The sequence below is a fragment of the Rattus norvegicus genome, chromosome 10 (genome assembly GCF_036323735.1).
Source record: "Rattus norvegicus strain BN/NHsdMcwi chromosome 10, GRCr8, whole genome shotgun sequence".
Taxonomy (NCBI): Eukaryota; Metazoa; Chordata; class Mammalia; order Rodentia; family Muridae; genus Rattus; species Rattus norvegicus.
In genome coordinates this window covers 89,680,504-89,696,048 of record NC_086028.1, presented here as the reverse complement: position 1 = coordinate 89,696,048, position 15,545 = coordinate 89,680,504, and the positions used below count along the sequence as shown (strand labels likewise).

At 50.4% G+C, this 15,545-nt stretch overlaps 1 protein-coding gene and 1 long non-coding RNA gene across 43 annotated transcripts in view; one reads left to right on the top strand and one right to left on the bottom strand.

Moving 5' to 3' along the window:
* The window catches only part of Mapt (microtubule-associated protein tau), a 97,491-nt gene that overhangs the window by 40,060 nt on the left and 41,886 nt on the right, over positions 1-15,545 (bottom strand). For 14 of the 41 annotated variants that reach the window (XM_039085742.2, XM_008768269.4, XM_063268829.1 and 11 more), the window contains exons 2-3: positions 8,448-8,560; positions 4,432-4,518 (exon numbers count right to left, since the gene is read on the bottom strand). In XM_039085742.2, coding sequence (XP_038941670.1) covers positions 4,432-4,518; positions 8,448-8,547 — 187 coding nt within the window. In that variant the 5' untranslated portion in view covers positions 8,548-8,560. Of the gene's footprint in view, positions 1-1,460; positions 1,548-4,431; positions 4,519-8,447; positions 8,561-15,545 lie in introns of all 41 variants that reach the window. The other 27 variants (XM_039085744.2, XM_063268819.1, XM_063268820.1 and 24 more) reach the window with 2 other exon arrangements.
* On the top strand, positions 1,543-10,622 carry LOC134480886 (uncharacterized). Of its 2 annotated transcripts, none has more exons than XR_010055836.1 (2): positions 1,543-1,718; positions 3,601-10,622. It is a non-coding gene; the product is annotated as an uncharacterized LOC134480886 (long non-coding RNA). The 2 variants fall into 2 exon arrangements; XR_010055835.1 differs by lacking the exon at positions 1,543-1,718 and adding an exon at positions 2,296-2,434.

The window sequence follows — 15,545 nt, the reverse complement described above, 5'->3', positions numbered from 1 at the left end:
ACCAGGCACTCTGCTAAGTAGGTGAGTCACACGACGGCCTTTGCCGCCTGTTCTGAGACCATGGAGACTACAACGCATTTCTGATTACCCTGGAGAGGCAGGGAAGTCTAGCGTTTTCATCCTAGCTGGAGGACAAACTTCTTCAATAACAAAACTTTGAGGGGCTGGAGAGATGGCTCAGTGGTTAAGAGCATTGACTGCTCTTCCAGAGGTCCTGAGTTCAATTCCCAGCAACCACATGGTGGCTCACAACCATCTGTAATGAGATCTGATGCCCTCTTCTGGTGTGTCTGAAGACAGCTACAGTGTGCTCGTATACATAAAATAAATAAATCTTTAAAAAAAAGAAGAACATCTAACCCCATCTGTCTCAGAAACCATTCCTGCCAGTCAATCACTTTGCAAAGCAGAAACGCATTTCGAAAGCCGGGGTGGGCTGCAGTGGGCATTCTCAGTGCATGTGCGAGAGAAGGCTTGCCATGGCTCCTACTGTGCTCACGCTTCGTTGCCAACCTGCTAGGGCTGGAACCACCCAGAAGACATGCCTCTGGGAGCGTCTTCGAGGGTTTTCACAGAAAGAGTTAACTGAGGAGGGAAGACCTACCCTGGACATGGGTGTCACCATCATGGGCTGGGGTCCTGGGGAAAAAGGAGAAGAGCCAGCTGAGCTCCAGCATACACTGCTCTCTGCAGATGCAGTGTGACTGCCACTGTGCCTTCCCTGTCACATGGAGTCCATGCCCTCAACTGTGAGCCCTGACAGACCCTTCCTTAAGTGGCCTTAGTCAGACATTTGGTCACTGTAAGGAAAAGGACTATGACTGGTGACTGGCATAGCTGCAGAGAGGCTCTCCCATCCCCATGGCCTCCGTGACCAGGCACCTCTCAGTAGGTAACTGAACGACTCAGGTTCACCCTGCTAACTGCTGGGGTTCTTTGTGAGCCTGTTGGGGATGGCACAAAGGGAAGGTACCAGGATTGACTTAGGAAGGACCGAGCCCCCGAGCCCAGGGCTCTCTCTGCCATTTCGAGGTCTGACTAATTCCTCGTTGTCCACACGGGTGGAGCAGACTGTGTAGACAGGGTTAAGAGGCAGCATGGCTCTAAAGATTGATGTGAGGTCGCACTCTAGAACTCTAGCGCCATCCCGTCACTGGATGGTGCCCCTGGGGGGAAACTGTCCCCCAAAGGTGACCTGCTACTTACTGTAGTTGGGCCTGGAGAGAGTGTGAGGAAGGCAGAAAACCTTCCCGGGAGGCCCAGTGACTAAGGTGGGGGCCAACAGGAATCAGAGGACTCTATAACCTTGTGGGAGGCAGTCGGACTCGAAGGCAGTCACTGCTAAGTAGCCAGGATCCCCAGGAGCCAGAGTCACTTACATCTCTGCTGCACCTGGCTATGAGGATGACCTGTCCAAGGCAGGTCAGCTGGGCCCTGGCGGTCCTGGGGCTCACCCTCACCTGTGGTGCCTTCTGGGATCTCCGTGTGGGACTGGGCAGTCGCCTGCTTGTCGGGAGCTCTCTCTTCCACTAGGGGCGCAGTCACGTCTGGAAACCACCAATAGTCACCCTTCTGCTTATGCAGGGAGAGTGGAGGGAGGGGGCCTGCCAGCCACATGCAAGAAAAGCCAGCTCAAAGCAGGGCCACAGTCCTCCTGCCCATCTCCCCAGGAAGCACACTAAGAGTACCCCCCTGCGTGGAAAGCCAGAAGGGGCCATGTAAGTACTACAAGGGACGCAGCCTGACTCCTGGGGTTTGAAATCCTGAAGGCAGCTGTGTGATCCTCACGGCAATGCAGGGGGGGCAAGGCTGGGACTCAGGGAGTGTGAAGAAGCTGAGAGAGAGAGAGGAGAGCCTGAGCCTGGATTTTTCTGTGGGGCTTTGAGTAAAGCCTTCTGTGTCACCTCACCCTTTGTTTCCACACTGATAGGACACGAGTGCCATCTCTAGGTGACCTTTAGAACTTCTACCTACCAGTTCTAACACCCTGCCCCCAACCTCCTCACATCCAATTAAAAGGCAGAGTTCCTTTTGTGGCAACAGACCAGGCCCGTTCCAGTGTTCTTGATAAGGCAAGAGATAGAGATCTAGGGCCCGGTACTGGGGATGTCTTTTCAAGGCAAGCACTTTAGCTCCTCCACTAGGTATTTGAGACACACCCAAGGAGTGGCCGGTTTCAAGGGATTCCCAGAATTCCACACAACTAGTTCACAAAGGCTATTTTCATTATGATCTTGTCTGGTTGCAGATAAAACAGCCAGCAGGGCTCAGCCCTGACTTCCTCCCTCCCCGAGGGTGAGTGAGTCCTGTGGGAGCCCACCCATGTACAGGTCCAGGCTGCACAAATGGGTTGGTTGTTTCTTCCTGGACTATGGTGATCTGTCAGCCGCTACTGAAAGAGTACGGAAAGCTGCATTTGGGAAGCTGGCACCAGGTTTGGCTCCAAGGCAGACAGCTTGCCGAACTGTTCTAACAGGATGAGCAGGAAGTATCTTGCATCACTGGTTTTCAGAAGGGCAAAGGAAGTCTGGCCAGGAGGTTCTCACCAGGCTAAGGGCCATACCACCTGCATCCTCCAGGCAGGAGCTTGACAGCCACATTCTGGATTTATCCAAAGGCAGATTCGAGGGGCGTGGGGGGAGGGGGAGATGGCCTGGCTAAATTCTCATTCTGTAACAGAACTCCCAAACCATGCTCAGGGCTGCAGGAATGGCTGAGTGGAAGCTCCAACCTCCTTGGAAGGCGACAGGGGCGGAAGGACAGATGTTTACGGACCGTTAGTTAAAAGCCATTCTCCATGTCCTTTTTCCTTGATTTCTTTTACTCAGTGAGTTGAAAAGTAAGGTGCCCAGCATCCCCAGTCTTGAAGCCCACGGTGGCCAAAGACCCAATTCTGACCAGTGGATGAAAGTGTAAACTTCCAGGAGGAACTTATAGAATGCTCTCGATTTAATGCTGGCAACACATCTGGCTTTGGGGTCCTTTTGTTGATGTTGTTTTGCCCTGTTTTTGCTTGTTTGTTTTAAAGAAGTATATATTTTATTTTATATGAGAACACTGTCCATATCTTCAGACACCAGAAGAGGGCATCAAACCCCATTATGGATGGTCGTGAACCACCATGTGGTTGCTGGGAATTGAACTCAGGACGTGCTCTTAACCGCTGAGCCATCTCTCAACCCCATTTGTTTTGCTTTTAATTTCATTCATTCTTATTCTTATTATTTTGGTTTTTTTTTTTTTTTTTTTTTTTTTTTTTTTTTTTGAGACAGGGTTTCTCTGTGTAGCCCCTGGCTGTCCTGGAATTTGCTCTGTAGACCAGGCTGGCCTCCAAATCAGTGATCCACCTGCCTCTGCCTCCCGAGTGCTGGGATTAAAGGCGTGTGCCACCCCTGCCTGTCACTCATTATTATGGAACATGTCACAATATGTCTCTATGGGCACACGCCATCACAATGTGTGGAAACTTAAAGGACAACTCCGTGGTTCTCTCCTTCCTCCTTCACAAAGGTTCTGGGAATTGAACTCAGGTCTCTGGGCTTGCATGGTAAACACCTTTATCCTCTGAACCGTCTCACCAGTCATGGTTCTTGTTCCAAGGCAGATAACCGTGTTTGGGAATGCAGCAGCCATCCTTCAACAAGGAAGCAACAGTCCAACCCCTCAGGATGACAGAAGATACATACGGAAGCACATAAATGACATTAGGGAGCGGTGCCCATGTCCGGATATCTTATGATTGCAAGGCAAAAAGCCTCTTCAGTTGATAGAGCCTTTTGGGTTCCAGCAGCCAAAAGTAGTAGTCTTAACTAACCCACACGGGAAGCAAGAGATCCGACCAGGGAGCATTTCAGGAAAAAAGACAAGGAGCTTCGCGACAACCCAGACACCACATATCTGGAGTGAACAGATTACAAGAGATGAAACACACTCCAAGCCCAAAGTCCAGAGCCCAAAATGAAGATGCCACACCAAAACTCGACTTAACAGATGAGCAGGGAGTCATCTGACCTGCCCCCCTCCTCGGCCAAATGAGCATTCTGGGCTTTGAATCCCTGAAAGAAAAGTAAGGCGGGGGCTTCTGAGGGGGTCGTGGAGGGTAGCAGATACAGGACCAGGACCCTGCTAAGCCGTGTGTGAGCCCCGCTGTGCCACACAGACCAGCTTCTCCAAGCATGGAACATCCAGGGCAATAGAATGCTCAGGGTGCACACGGTTGAGCCAGCATAGAAGCAGGTCCCAGCTCCCACTGCCCTGCACTGAGCAAGCGCATTTCAGCCAGCAGGATAGGAAGCTGCGAGTACAGCCGAGAGGGTGGCACGCAGTGCGCAGGCGCGCCACAGCTGTACTGCGTAGCAGGGAGTTGGGAGGGGAAGCTCAAAGCAAGGTTTGCGTAAGCTGTAGGGAGTGGTGGGAGTAGGAAGGCCCCACCTTCAGCAGTTGGAGTGCTCTTAGCATCAGAGGTCTCCGACCCTGGTTCTTCTGATCCATCATCGGCTGGGGGCTGTGGGGGAGACTCTGGAACATATACAGTGAGCCCTCAGACCTCAAGAGGAACCTGAGAGCTGTGTCTTAGTGAGCTGCAAACTCTTTAGTGTGAGTACTGTAGCCTTATGATCAAACCATTGATGGGACCAGCACCCCCAACACAACCATGTTCCACTCTTGGGGTCCCTGAATGACAATGTGGGTGAGGCAGAGGTTCTCTGTGTAGACCTGGCTGCCTTGGTACTCACTCAGTAGACCACGCTGGCCCTGCACTCACAGATATCGGCTTGCCTTTGCCTCTTGAGTGCAGGAATTAAAAGTGTGCACCACCACCGCCCAGCGTGAAGATATACCTCTGAATCACCCAGGTTCAACTGAGGCAAATGCTCTAATATTGACAACCTGACAACGGATCGGGAAAGCCTGCTCCTGCATGAGCAGAAATCCCTCTCTCGTCTTCCCAGTGGCCTCTCAGTCTTCAGGTCACAGCTCCTCATCGCTCAGCTCAGTGAACACACTTTCATGCTTGCATTGGCTGAAGGATTTTCTTTGCTAACTCCCTTCTTTAACCGTGGCTTTGTTAACATGACTTCGTTAACACGCCTTCGTTAGCATGGCTGTGTTTAAAGAGATCTAATGCTCTTTGCCAGGCCTGTGACACCCATTAGGGGAGGTGGTCATTCTGGTGGTGTTTACTTCACCTTGTGTGGTGGTTTGTATACGCTTGGTCCAGGGAGAAGCTATTAGGAGGTGTGGCCTTGTTGGAGTGGGTGTGGCCTTATTGGAGGAAGGGTGTCACTGTGGGAGTGGGCTTTGAGAGACCTTCCTCTTAGCTACTTGTAAGACAATCTTCTGCCTGCCTTCGGAACAAGATGAGCCATGACTGTCTGGACGCCCACTGCCATGCTTCTCACCATGATGATAATGGACTGAACCTCCGAACCTGTAAGCTAGCCCCAATTAAATGCTGTCCTTTATAAGAGTTGCTTTGGTCACGGTGTCTTTTCACAACAAAGGAAACCCTAACTAAGACATCTTGGTTGAAGAGCTTTTAGGGTAGCTCTGTGTATCACCAGGAATGCGGGAAGTTCTTTTTTCTTTATTTTTTGTTATGGTACAGATCCTGACTGGAACTCTCCAGAGGCTCCAAGAGCCAGCTGCTCATTGTATTAGAGGGACAACTGGGCTCTGGCCATGGGGTGAAGTCCACTACCAGCCCATGCTCCACAACAGATTAACACCCCATGTGGTGGTTTAAATGAAAATGGCCCCATAGGCCCATAGGGAGTGACACAATTAGGAGGTGTGGCCTTGTTGGAGTAGGTGTGGCTTTGTTGAAGGAAGTGTGTCACTGTGGGGTGGGCTCTGAGGTCTCAGAAGCTCAGGCTTGGCCAGTGCATCACTGTCATTTCTTGCTACTTTCTAATCCAGATGTAGAGCTCTTGGCTATCTCTCCAGCACCATGTCTGCCCGTGTGCCACCATGCTTCCTGTCATGATGACAATGGACTAAAAATCTCAACTGTCAGTCCCAATTAAATAAGAGTTGCTGTGGTCATGGTGTCTCTTCACAGAAATAAAACCCTAACTGACACACCCCATCAGGTGCAGGCTGAACACCCACTATCGTGGCAAGGAGGGACCCCACCTGGAGCCCATTCAATCTGCTGTCCTTGAAAACAGAATTCTGATAGAATTCATGACAGAGCTGTGCCTACTTAGGAGGCACATCTTTCTTACTCGTGAGACACCTTGAAGGTGGAAGCCATACACTCATGAGGGTTGGCTTTCTCAACCATGTGAAGAGTGAGAACCATCCTCAGGCAAAGTGTGTTTGAGCAGAGTGTGTTTGAGGCTAGGCACACCTAGGTGAGGGGCTATTGGCTCAAGGGCCACAATTGCCCCAGCAATGAGGTAACACAAGGAATGGCCCTAGGGATGGGTGTGGTGGTGTTTGGTTTTAATGCCAGCACCCATGAGGCAGAGGCAGGCAGATCCATAAGTTTGAGGCTAGCTAGGGCTACAAAGTGAGTTCCAGGATAGTTAAACAGGCTATGGAGAGAGACTGTCTCTCAAAAACAAACAAACAGGCACCTCTTCATCCTTGGTGATGACTGGACAAAGCACGGAGCACGTTCAGGTCACAAAGCTGCTGAAGGCAAACCTGGGGTTTGTGCCAAGGAGGTCTAGACTAGAAGAGATGGTGTGAGGTCCTCAGAGAGCTACAGAAAGTCATATAGAGCACGGCTGGGGCCATGAGGAATCCATGGGAGGGGAGCACTGAGCATGGACGATACTTGCTAGGTAGCAGTGTGGCTGGGTCAGTCAGTGGAGACAAGTACAGGGAGGGATGAGACACCTCTCAGCCTCCTGCAGAGCACAGGCAAAGAAGGGCCCTTCTCATATTTTGTTTTGTCACAGTGTCTCATGTATCGAGGTTGGCCTCAGACTCACTGTGGACTTAATCCCCTTCATTTATCCTTGGAGGGAGAGAGGAGGGAGAGAAGAGGGAGAATAGGCTCCCTTCAAAGGCCTGGAAAGTGTTACACATCAGCGCCTTTTAATTCACGGGTGTGTGTGACCGCTTCCCCCACTCCACAGGCTTTCTGGCTGCATCTACTCATAGCCCAGTGTTTAGCATCCACTTAGACACCGCATTCAGGTGTGGTCTCTCATCTTTATTCAAAACAGTCTTGCGTCGCTCACTTATCTGAGCTGTTGTGATCCCTTCTGCCAAGTCAAAGCTGCCACTCCACACCTGTGAACAGCTCAACCCAAACCCTCGGTAGCAAGACTTAATTTGATGAGAATCTCTTAGGTGTCTTTGGCTTCTTTGGGGAGTACAGTTCTAGGCGGGACAGCATCTTCCAAGGATCAGCAATTTCAATCTCTCTCTCTCTGTCTCTCTGTCTCTCTGTCTCTCTGTGTCTGTCTGTCTGTCTGTCTCTCTCTGTGTCTGTGTATCTGTGTGTGTCCCCGAGCACTCCCACAGCTCCTGCACACATTCACACAGTGAAATGGACAGCCAGCGAGTTTGAAGGAGGAGAGCTCCAGGCCAAGTCAACATAGGTAGAAGAGACTACATTATAGACTCTGCAGAGGCCAGTGCAGTTTTAATTAAACTAAATCTGAGAAGTGCTTTAAAAATTTACATCCATTTTTGCTTATGCATATGTATGGAAATCTGTGAATGCAATGTAGGTGTAGGGCGTCAGTTTCCCAACACTGGAGTTAACAGATTCTGTGGGCTCACCGACCTGGGTTCTGGGAACCAAACTCAGGTCTCCTTGAAGAGCAGCGAGTGCTCTTAACCACTGAGCCATCTCTCTGGCCCTAAGCAGTCTGAGACGGGATCTCTCTCTGTGGTCCTGGCAGAACTCGAACTCACTCTACAAAACAGGTTGGCTTTGAACTTGCAGTAATCCTCCTGCTTCTGCTTCTTGAATACTGGAATTACTGGACAGTGGCAACACGCTGTGCCCAACCTGATGCAGTTCACTAACGAGGATATACTCAGAATCCCAGGGTACCATACTTTTGCCTGACAGAGTCCAGACGGCCAGCTTTGTGTAGCTAAGGACTCAAAGAGGCTCCCATAGAGAGTGACAATCTCTCCCCCACTTTGTCATGCTGTCTGGTGAGGTGAATATTTAACACCTGCATATTTTTACTTTTCTTCGCCCATTTGAACTAAGGAGACATCCCTCTCCTGATGTGCTAGTGCTGTAAGGTATGAACGACTCCTTTAAAAAATCTAGGATTTGGGGCTGGGGATTTAGCTCAGTGGTAGAGCGCTTACCTAGGGAGCGCAAGGCCCTGGGTTCGGTCCCCAGCTCCGAAAAAAAGAACCAAAAAAAAAAAAAAAATCTAGGATTTGAACCCCTCCTGCCAGCCCCTGCTGAGGCAAACACAGACTGTGTTCCACTGTGACGGGCCGGCTGTGTGTGCTCGCTCACTGACCTTTTAAGCCATGGTCCATGTCTCCTTCTTGGTCTTGGAGCATAGTGTAATCTCCGGCCTGGTCTTCCATTGTGTCAAACTCCTGGCGGGGTTCAGCCATGCTGCTTCAAAGCCTGCAGGTAAAAAAGCAACGGAGCTTGTCACCGGTGGGATGCTGACCCTGGCGATATGACTTAAGAGAGTGGAGTTGGGGACAAGGAGAGAGAGCCACCCCTCCCGGAAAGTCACAGTAGGAGAGCCTCAGTTTCCTGACCTCCGGCCTCACTGAGTGTTCACCACCCCCACTAAAGCAGGTGACATTTCTGTCTCCTGTCATCTGCCGTCTCACTAGCTCATATCCGAAATCACAAGATGAGGCGGTGACTTGGTCATCCCTGCTCTTTCCGGGTCACTGAGAAGAGCTGTTGACGTGTTAGTAGTCCAGTGGTTATGGAGGGACGGCTATGCAGGGCCTCTCTCCTCAGGAAAGGAGACTGGAAGAGAGTGGCTGCTTAGTTCTGTGAATGCCAGCTGACTGTGGGACCCCGGGCCCTGTACAGGCGGAGCCTGCATCTTTACGGAGGTAGCGCCCTGCCTTGCGTGGAGAGGGGAAGATCTGCCAGCATCGTCCTCCAGGCCCTGCATGTCCTCCCAGTCAGCGATGAGTGGAGCGAATTGCAGGGCACAGCAGTGGATGGAGGAAGATGAACCGGCTGGTTTGGACTCTGCTCACCTCACCGGCAGGGATGGCACCAAAGTGGTGTCCTAAGGTGAACTTGGCCGCTCTGTGTAGGGTTAGTGGGAACGTAAGAGTACCTGCTGGCGTGCGGTAACAACCATGTCCAGGGGGAGAGTTCAGAGGCCAGAACTTGATGTGGGTAAAGGAGACGGAAAGGAAGACATAGTCATGGGACGTGTGGCTTAGAAATTGCTAGACTGACTTTCAAAGTCAGAGTGCAGTTAGGCAGGGGGATAGAATCCGCAAGTATACTAAAGGCTGCTTTATACAAATCCACAAGCATACTTGGGTGGCTGGGCAAAGACAGGTAAGGTAAAGAGACACCATGGGGACAGGACAATGGTGCTGGTGCCGCCCGTTCTGTTTGCCGAAGATCACTGCTTGAGAGATGACGCCCCTTTCCCAAGGCTGCACTTTCCTAATAGAGATTCCATTCACGTTGCTTGGATTGGGTTTATACTACTGTGATAAGACACCATGACCAAAACGGAGTCAGAGAAGAAAAGGTTGATGTCATCTTACAGCTCCCAGGTCACACACATCATGGAGGGAAGTCAGGGCAGGAGCTCAAGGCAGGAACTGAAGCAGAGGCCACAGAGGAATGCCTTGAACTGGCTTGCTCTTCATGTCTTGTTCACCCGGCTTCCTTATACAAGTCTGGACAACCTGCCCAGACACGGCACTGCACGAGGTAGGCTTGGTCCGCCCATACGAATCATCAATCGAGACCTCCCCCCCCCCCCCGCCCCTGCAGACTTGCCTACAGGCTCTTCAATGGAGGCATTTTATCAATGGACATTCTTCCCAGATAATTTTAGCTTGTGTCAAGTTGAAAAGGCAAAGCAAAACGCAAACAACTAGGAACTTTTTAAACCCGCTCTGACTTCCGTTAAAATTACAATTTTTTCATGGGTCTTTGTTTTTATGGATTTTTTTTCAAAGCTACTTTTAATACTTTGAGGCCCTCGAAGGAAGGAAGGACAAAAGGAACCCGCTGCAGACTCAGGGCAGAGGGAATGGTTGGTGCTGGGACCTGTGAGCACTACAGGAAGAAAGTGGAGCATGATGGGACTGGCTCCAGGCACGCGGATGCAGGGGCATGAAGCCAGAAGGCTACTTGGGTTCCTGCTTCTGCTGCATGATCTTCTAGTCCTCTACTTGGGGGCAGAAGTCCATCTTCTCTGTGCTTTCCCTGAAGCAAGTCGCTCTGCTTCTTCCTGTTCTTCTGGTGGGCAGGCTTTCGCTGGTTACCATGGCAACGGCAGAGGCTCCGACCTGCCTCCTAGCATCTTGGTTTGTTTTTTTGAGACAGGGTTTCTCAGTGTAACAGAGCCCTGCTATCCTGGAACTCACTTTGTAGACCAGGGGATTTTTTTTTTTTTTTTTGTTCTTTTTTTCGGAGCTGGGGACCGAACCCAGGTAAGCGCTCTACCACTGAGCTAAATCCCCAGCCCCGGGATTTTTTTTTTAATACACAGGTATTGCATACCACCACCACCACCACCACCACCACCACCACCACCACCACCACCACCACCATCATCATCATCATCATCATCATCACCATAATTTATTTGTGTGTGTGTGTAAGTGGAGGTCAGAGATCTATTTTAGGTGTTACTCCTCAGGCAACACCGAAACCCACTCTGTAGGCCAGGCTGGCCTCCGACTCACAGAGATCCACCAGCCTCTGCCTCCTGAGTGCTGGGATTAAAGGTGTGTGTCAGAGTCGATTGCCACGTATTATCTTTTCAGTGTGTGGGAGAGTGTGCATGCACACGTACTTGTGTGTGTGAATGCCACTTACAAGTGCCTAGGTGCTTCAGGATATGATGGAGGTGAGAGGCCAACCTTGGGTGTCTGTCTTCTTCCTCTGTTATTTGAGACAGGGTCTCTTGCTGTCTTCCAGCTATGCGCAGCTGGCTAGGTCCTCTCTGCCAGTTTCCAGTCCCCATCTCTCAATGTGCTGTAGGAGCACTCTGATTACAGACACATGTGCTCTCCTGTCTGGTTCCTGTGATTTCTGGGGATTTGAACTCAGGTTCTAATGCTTGTGCTGCAAGCACTTTATGCACTAAACCATCTCCTGAGCCCTTCACATTACTTTTGAGACCTGGGTGAACCTCAAACTCTCAATCCTCCTCGCCAGACCTGTCTCTTCTCTAGTATATTATCTTTTCTTTTAAAAATTACTTTATGTGCATTGGTGTTTTGCCTGCCTGTCTATCTGTGTGAAAGGATCAGAGCCCCTGGAACTGGAACTAAAGATTGATGTGAGCTGCCATGTGGGTAATGGGAGTTGAACCCGAATCCTCTGGAAGAGCAGCCAGTGCTTTTAACTGCTGAGCCATCTCTCCAGCCCCTTCTCCGGTGTGTCTGTGTGTGTGTATGCATGTGTATGTATGTGAATATATATGTATACATATTTATGTTTGTATGTATATATATACACACACATATATATGATTTATTTATTTAGTTTATGTATATGAGCATGAGCACACTGTAGCTGTCTTCAGACACACCAGAAGAGGGCATCAGATCTCATTACAGATGGTTGTGAGCCACCATGCAGTTGCTGGGAATTGAACTCAGGTCCTCTGGAAGAGCAGTCAGTGCTCTTAACCTCTGAGCCATCTCTCCAGCCCCTTCTCTGGTATGTACTTTTTATACATTCCAAATGATAACAGTTTAAAAATCTGTAAATAAATGAGTCATCAGCAAGAATCCCTGCACTGCGGCTGCTCTCTATGTTCTTCTATCCAAGTAGCCGCCAGGCCTGACCCTGTGTAGATCCAAGATCAGATGACATCACCCACATCCGGGGTGACGTGTTCATGGACATCTGTATTCTCAATGTTGAGTTTCAACTGCTGTCCGCGTCGGATTGTCTTCAGTTGTTTCTAGAAGTTTCCATGCGTGCCAGCTAGGGAGCTGGAGAGCCAAGCGTCACATTCGATGCTGCTCTGCAGTTTACGGGCTGGGGATGGTGGTCCAGGCTGTGTCTGACTGCTCAGCTGTCTCATTCAACCCACGCACACGCCACCACCCAGGCCATGACCCAGCTCCTAATGCTCTGTCTGCCCCTGCACACATCCCAGCCTCTGGTCAGCTAGAGGTCCAGACACACCCACGGACGCAGGATGAATTGCAGGTCTGTGCAGAGATTAAATCATCCTTTAGGCACAGGCTACTATTTACTATGTAAAAATAAATAAACCGTGCACATCTCAAGGGTCGCTATTTTCCTTTGTGGGGGATGGGAAAAGCTGTATAAGTAAGGAAGGCCCCCAGTCCTGGGAGGGCAGGTGCCCTTAGGACTTCTTTACACCCTTCATGGCTAGGCTTGGTTGGCTGGGGGTTTCAGGACCTAGGAGCCAAGCCAAGCCAAGCCGGGGAAGGAGCTCTGTGGTAGAACACTAGTTAGCATGTAAAAGGCCCTGTGTTTCTTCTGCAGTATAGGGAAGGCAGAAGGAAGAGAGAAGAGGAAGGAAGAGAGGGTGATGAGAAAAGAAAAGAATGAATGTTCTGGAACATCCTTGGGGGTCCATTGGTCCAGACCCCAGAAAGAACAGATCCCTGGAGAGCAAGAGGGAATGACCTTTCCCCAGCCGTATGACCCACACTGATGACGCAGGAGTGGAAGAGGCCCATGGGACACCTGCCTGGATTGAGGCCACAGAGCCCCAAGGCCTGGCATCAGGAAGTATTTACCAGACGCCTGCCAAAGAGGGGAGTAGTTGACAGTGTGCTCCTCATAGGCCCCTCGGGAGCCCTTGCAGGCTAGCCTTTTAGATAAATATCTCCATTGACATTACTATTGTCACCTTAACGGATGCACTTCCCAGACCTTTGGAGGCCCAGGGATGTGCAGATGAAGCCCCAGGTCCTTCTGTCCTGGAAGAACAGTGGCTCCCCAGCCTTAAAGACATCAGCCCTTCTGACTTCTGCACAGCCAATTTGCCATCTCGGGTGGCCCTCTAAAGTGACAGGAGGTAGACAAGGGAACCCCCAGCAACTGACTACCTTGCCGACCTCTCTGAAACCCTCCTGGGGCCCTGCTTCCTCTCTTGAATTCGTCTGCTTCTTCCCTTGGTTCCTTTCCACGGCAGAGTCTCTGAGCTCACTGTAAACCTTTACGGTGGGCAGGATGAGAATCCCTGACAGGCAAGTAGTCACAGGGACTTGACAGGCTTGTGAGATATTTCAGTCTACCGAGGACATGTCTGATGCCCTCTGCCTTCCAACACTGCTACCCTGGGAGCAAGGTCCCCAGTGGTGCTGGGGTCTGGGGAGTGATTCCCCACCTGGGGCTTCAACTTGCAGGAGAAGTCAACAAATACCTTAGCAGCTCATTGTGGGCTTCAGAAGGGAGCCCTGGTCTTTCCTAGCTCCCAGATCTCCCAACCTTCTTCCCAAGGGAGACAGGAACCTCCTCAGACTGCAGACTGCCCTAGTCTGGGGACGTTTCCTGAGATGGAACTCAATAGGCTTTCTTCATTGCCTGGGTCCTGCTCCTGGCAAAATGGTTTAGTAACCAGCACTTGAGTTTCTGGAGAGCTCCTTGGGTAAGAGAGGGGCCCTCAACACCCTTAGGTAGTTGGGTAATTAAATGCAATGGCTTCTAAACTCCAGCCCCTGCAGTTTACAGGGTCATCTGTGAAGTACAACCACACCAGAAGAAATAATTACTACCTTCTTAAACCTGAGGCTCAGAGACGTTGAGTAACTCTCGTAGCTAGCGTTTGAACTCAGATCTTTTGCCACTAAAACCCATTTCTAAGCTACTGTGCCACATCGGTCACTGAGTTTCCCACAAGCCATCACTACTTTGTAAAAGGGCAGTAGGAGGGGAATTCAGGGAAAGCCGGAGTGAGGCTGATCTCGGGTCTTTGATTCAGCGATGCAGAAGCCTGTGAGACCGGGACCCAGCAGCTTCCTGGGTGGACTTTGGTGCTCCGGACAGCGCCGAGTGGGGTTTTCTGCTGCGCTCAGGCCTCGCTAGGGGGCGCCAGACGCCAGCCCGGGGAGGGCGGGCGAGGGAAGCGGGGTGGGGGTGGGGGTGAGGGAGAGACACCGGCGCTGTGACTCAGCGGATCTGCCACAGCCAGGCTCTGCTCCTGAGGAAGGAGGGAGGCATGGTCCTTACCAGCCTCGGATTAAAAACCCAAACTGGCCTCGGTAAGAGGGATGCCAGCATTGCTTTGTGAACACATTGAAACATCACAACAGGGGTTGGGGATTTGGCTCAGTGGTAGAGCGCTTGCCTAGGAAGTGCAAGGCCCTGGGTTCGGTCCCCAGCCCCCAAAAAACAAAAAAAACATCACGACATTTACAGCATGTTAATTATGTCCATAAAGTGTTTTTCGTTTGTTATGTTTTTGTTTTAACAACAACAACAATAACAAAGAGCAAATCCTAACTGGGAGGAGTAACACATACCTTTAACCCCAGCACTTGAGAGGCATAAGCAGGCAGATCTCTGGGAGTTTGAGGCTACCTACCTACCTACCTACATATATACATACAAACATATGTGTCTCAACAAACAACTCCATCGTCCCAAAGAAACCCACTAAATAAAAAATAGATAGCAGGCAGGTTTGGTAAAAAGCAAGTAGAGATAGAGTTTCCAAATTACCTCCCAATGGACAGTGCTCTCAAGGGTTATTTTTGACCACACGACTAGCAGGGCCAACTGGGAGAGCAGAGTTAAGACCTGGTCTCAAAAAAAAAAAAAAAAAAAGGGCTGAGAGCTGGGCTGTGGTGGTTCATGCTTTTGGTCCCAGCACTTGGGAAAGCAGAAGCAGGTGGGTCTCTTGAGTTTGAAGTCAGACAGGTCTATAGAGAGTTTCAGGACAGCTAGGGCTATACACAGAGAAACCCTGACTGGGGGGCGGGGGTGGTATCAAGGCTAAACAGACAGCTCAGAGGTTAAGAACACTGTTGCTCTTGCAGAGGACCCAGGTTTGGTTTTCAGCAGGGTGGTTCACAACCACGCCAACACTGTTTTCTGCGTGTACATGGTGCATTTGTACACGCAAGTAAAATACCCTTCCACATAAAGTGGGGAAATCTTTAAAAAGAGGCTATATATTATTTTTTTTGACCTGTACACTGCATCTCTCCTCTGAGTCTGTTCGGTTCCCCTCAAATCTGTCAGGATCCGTAGGCAGGAAGCAGGATTCTCTTAAGGGCAGAAACCATGTTTCAAGTGGTACTGATTTATTTAATTGCTACAACAGCTGGTGACTGTGCTTGCTTCCATAGGAGGCTCAGAAAGATTGATTTGTCGAAGCCATAAAGAAAGTATCCAAGAGAGCCAGGGTTCAAAACCCAGCACTTGGGTGATGGAAGGAGTCTCGGGCTATCCTCAGCTA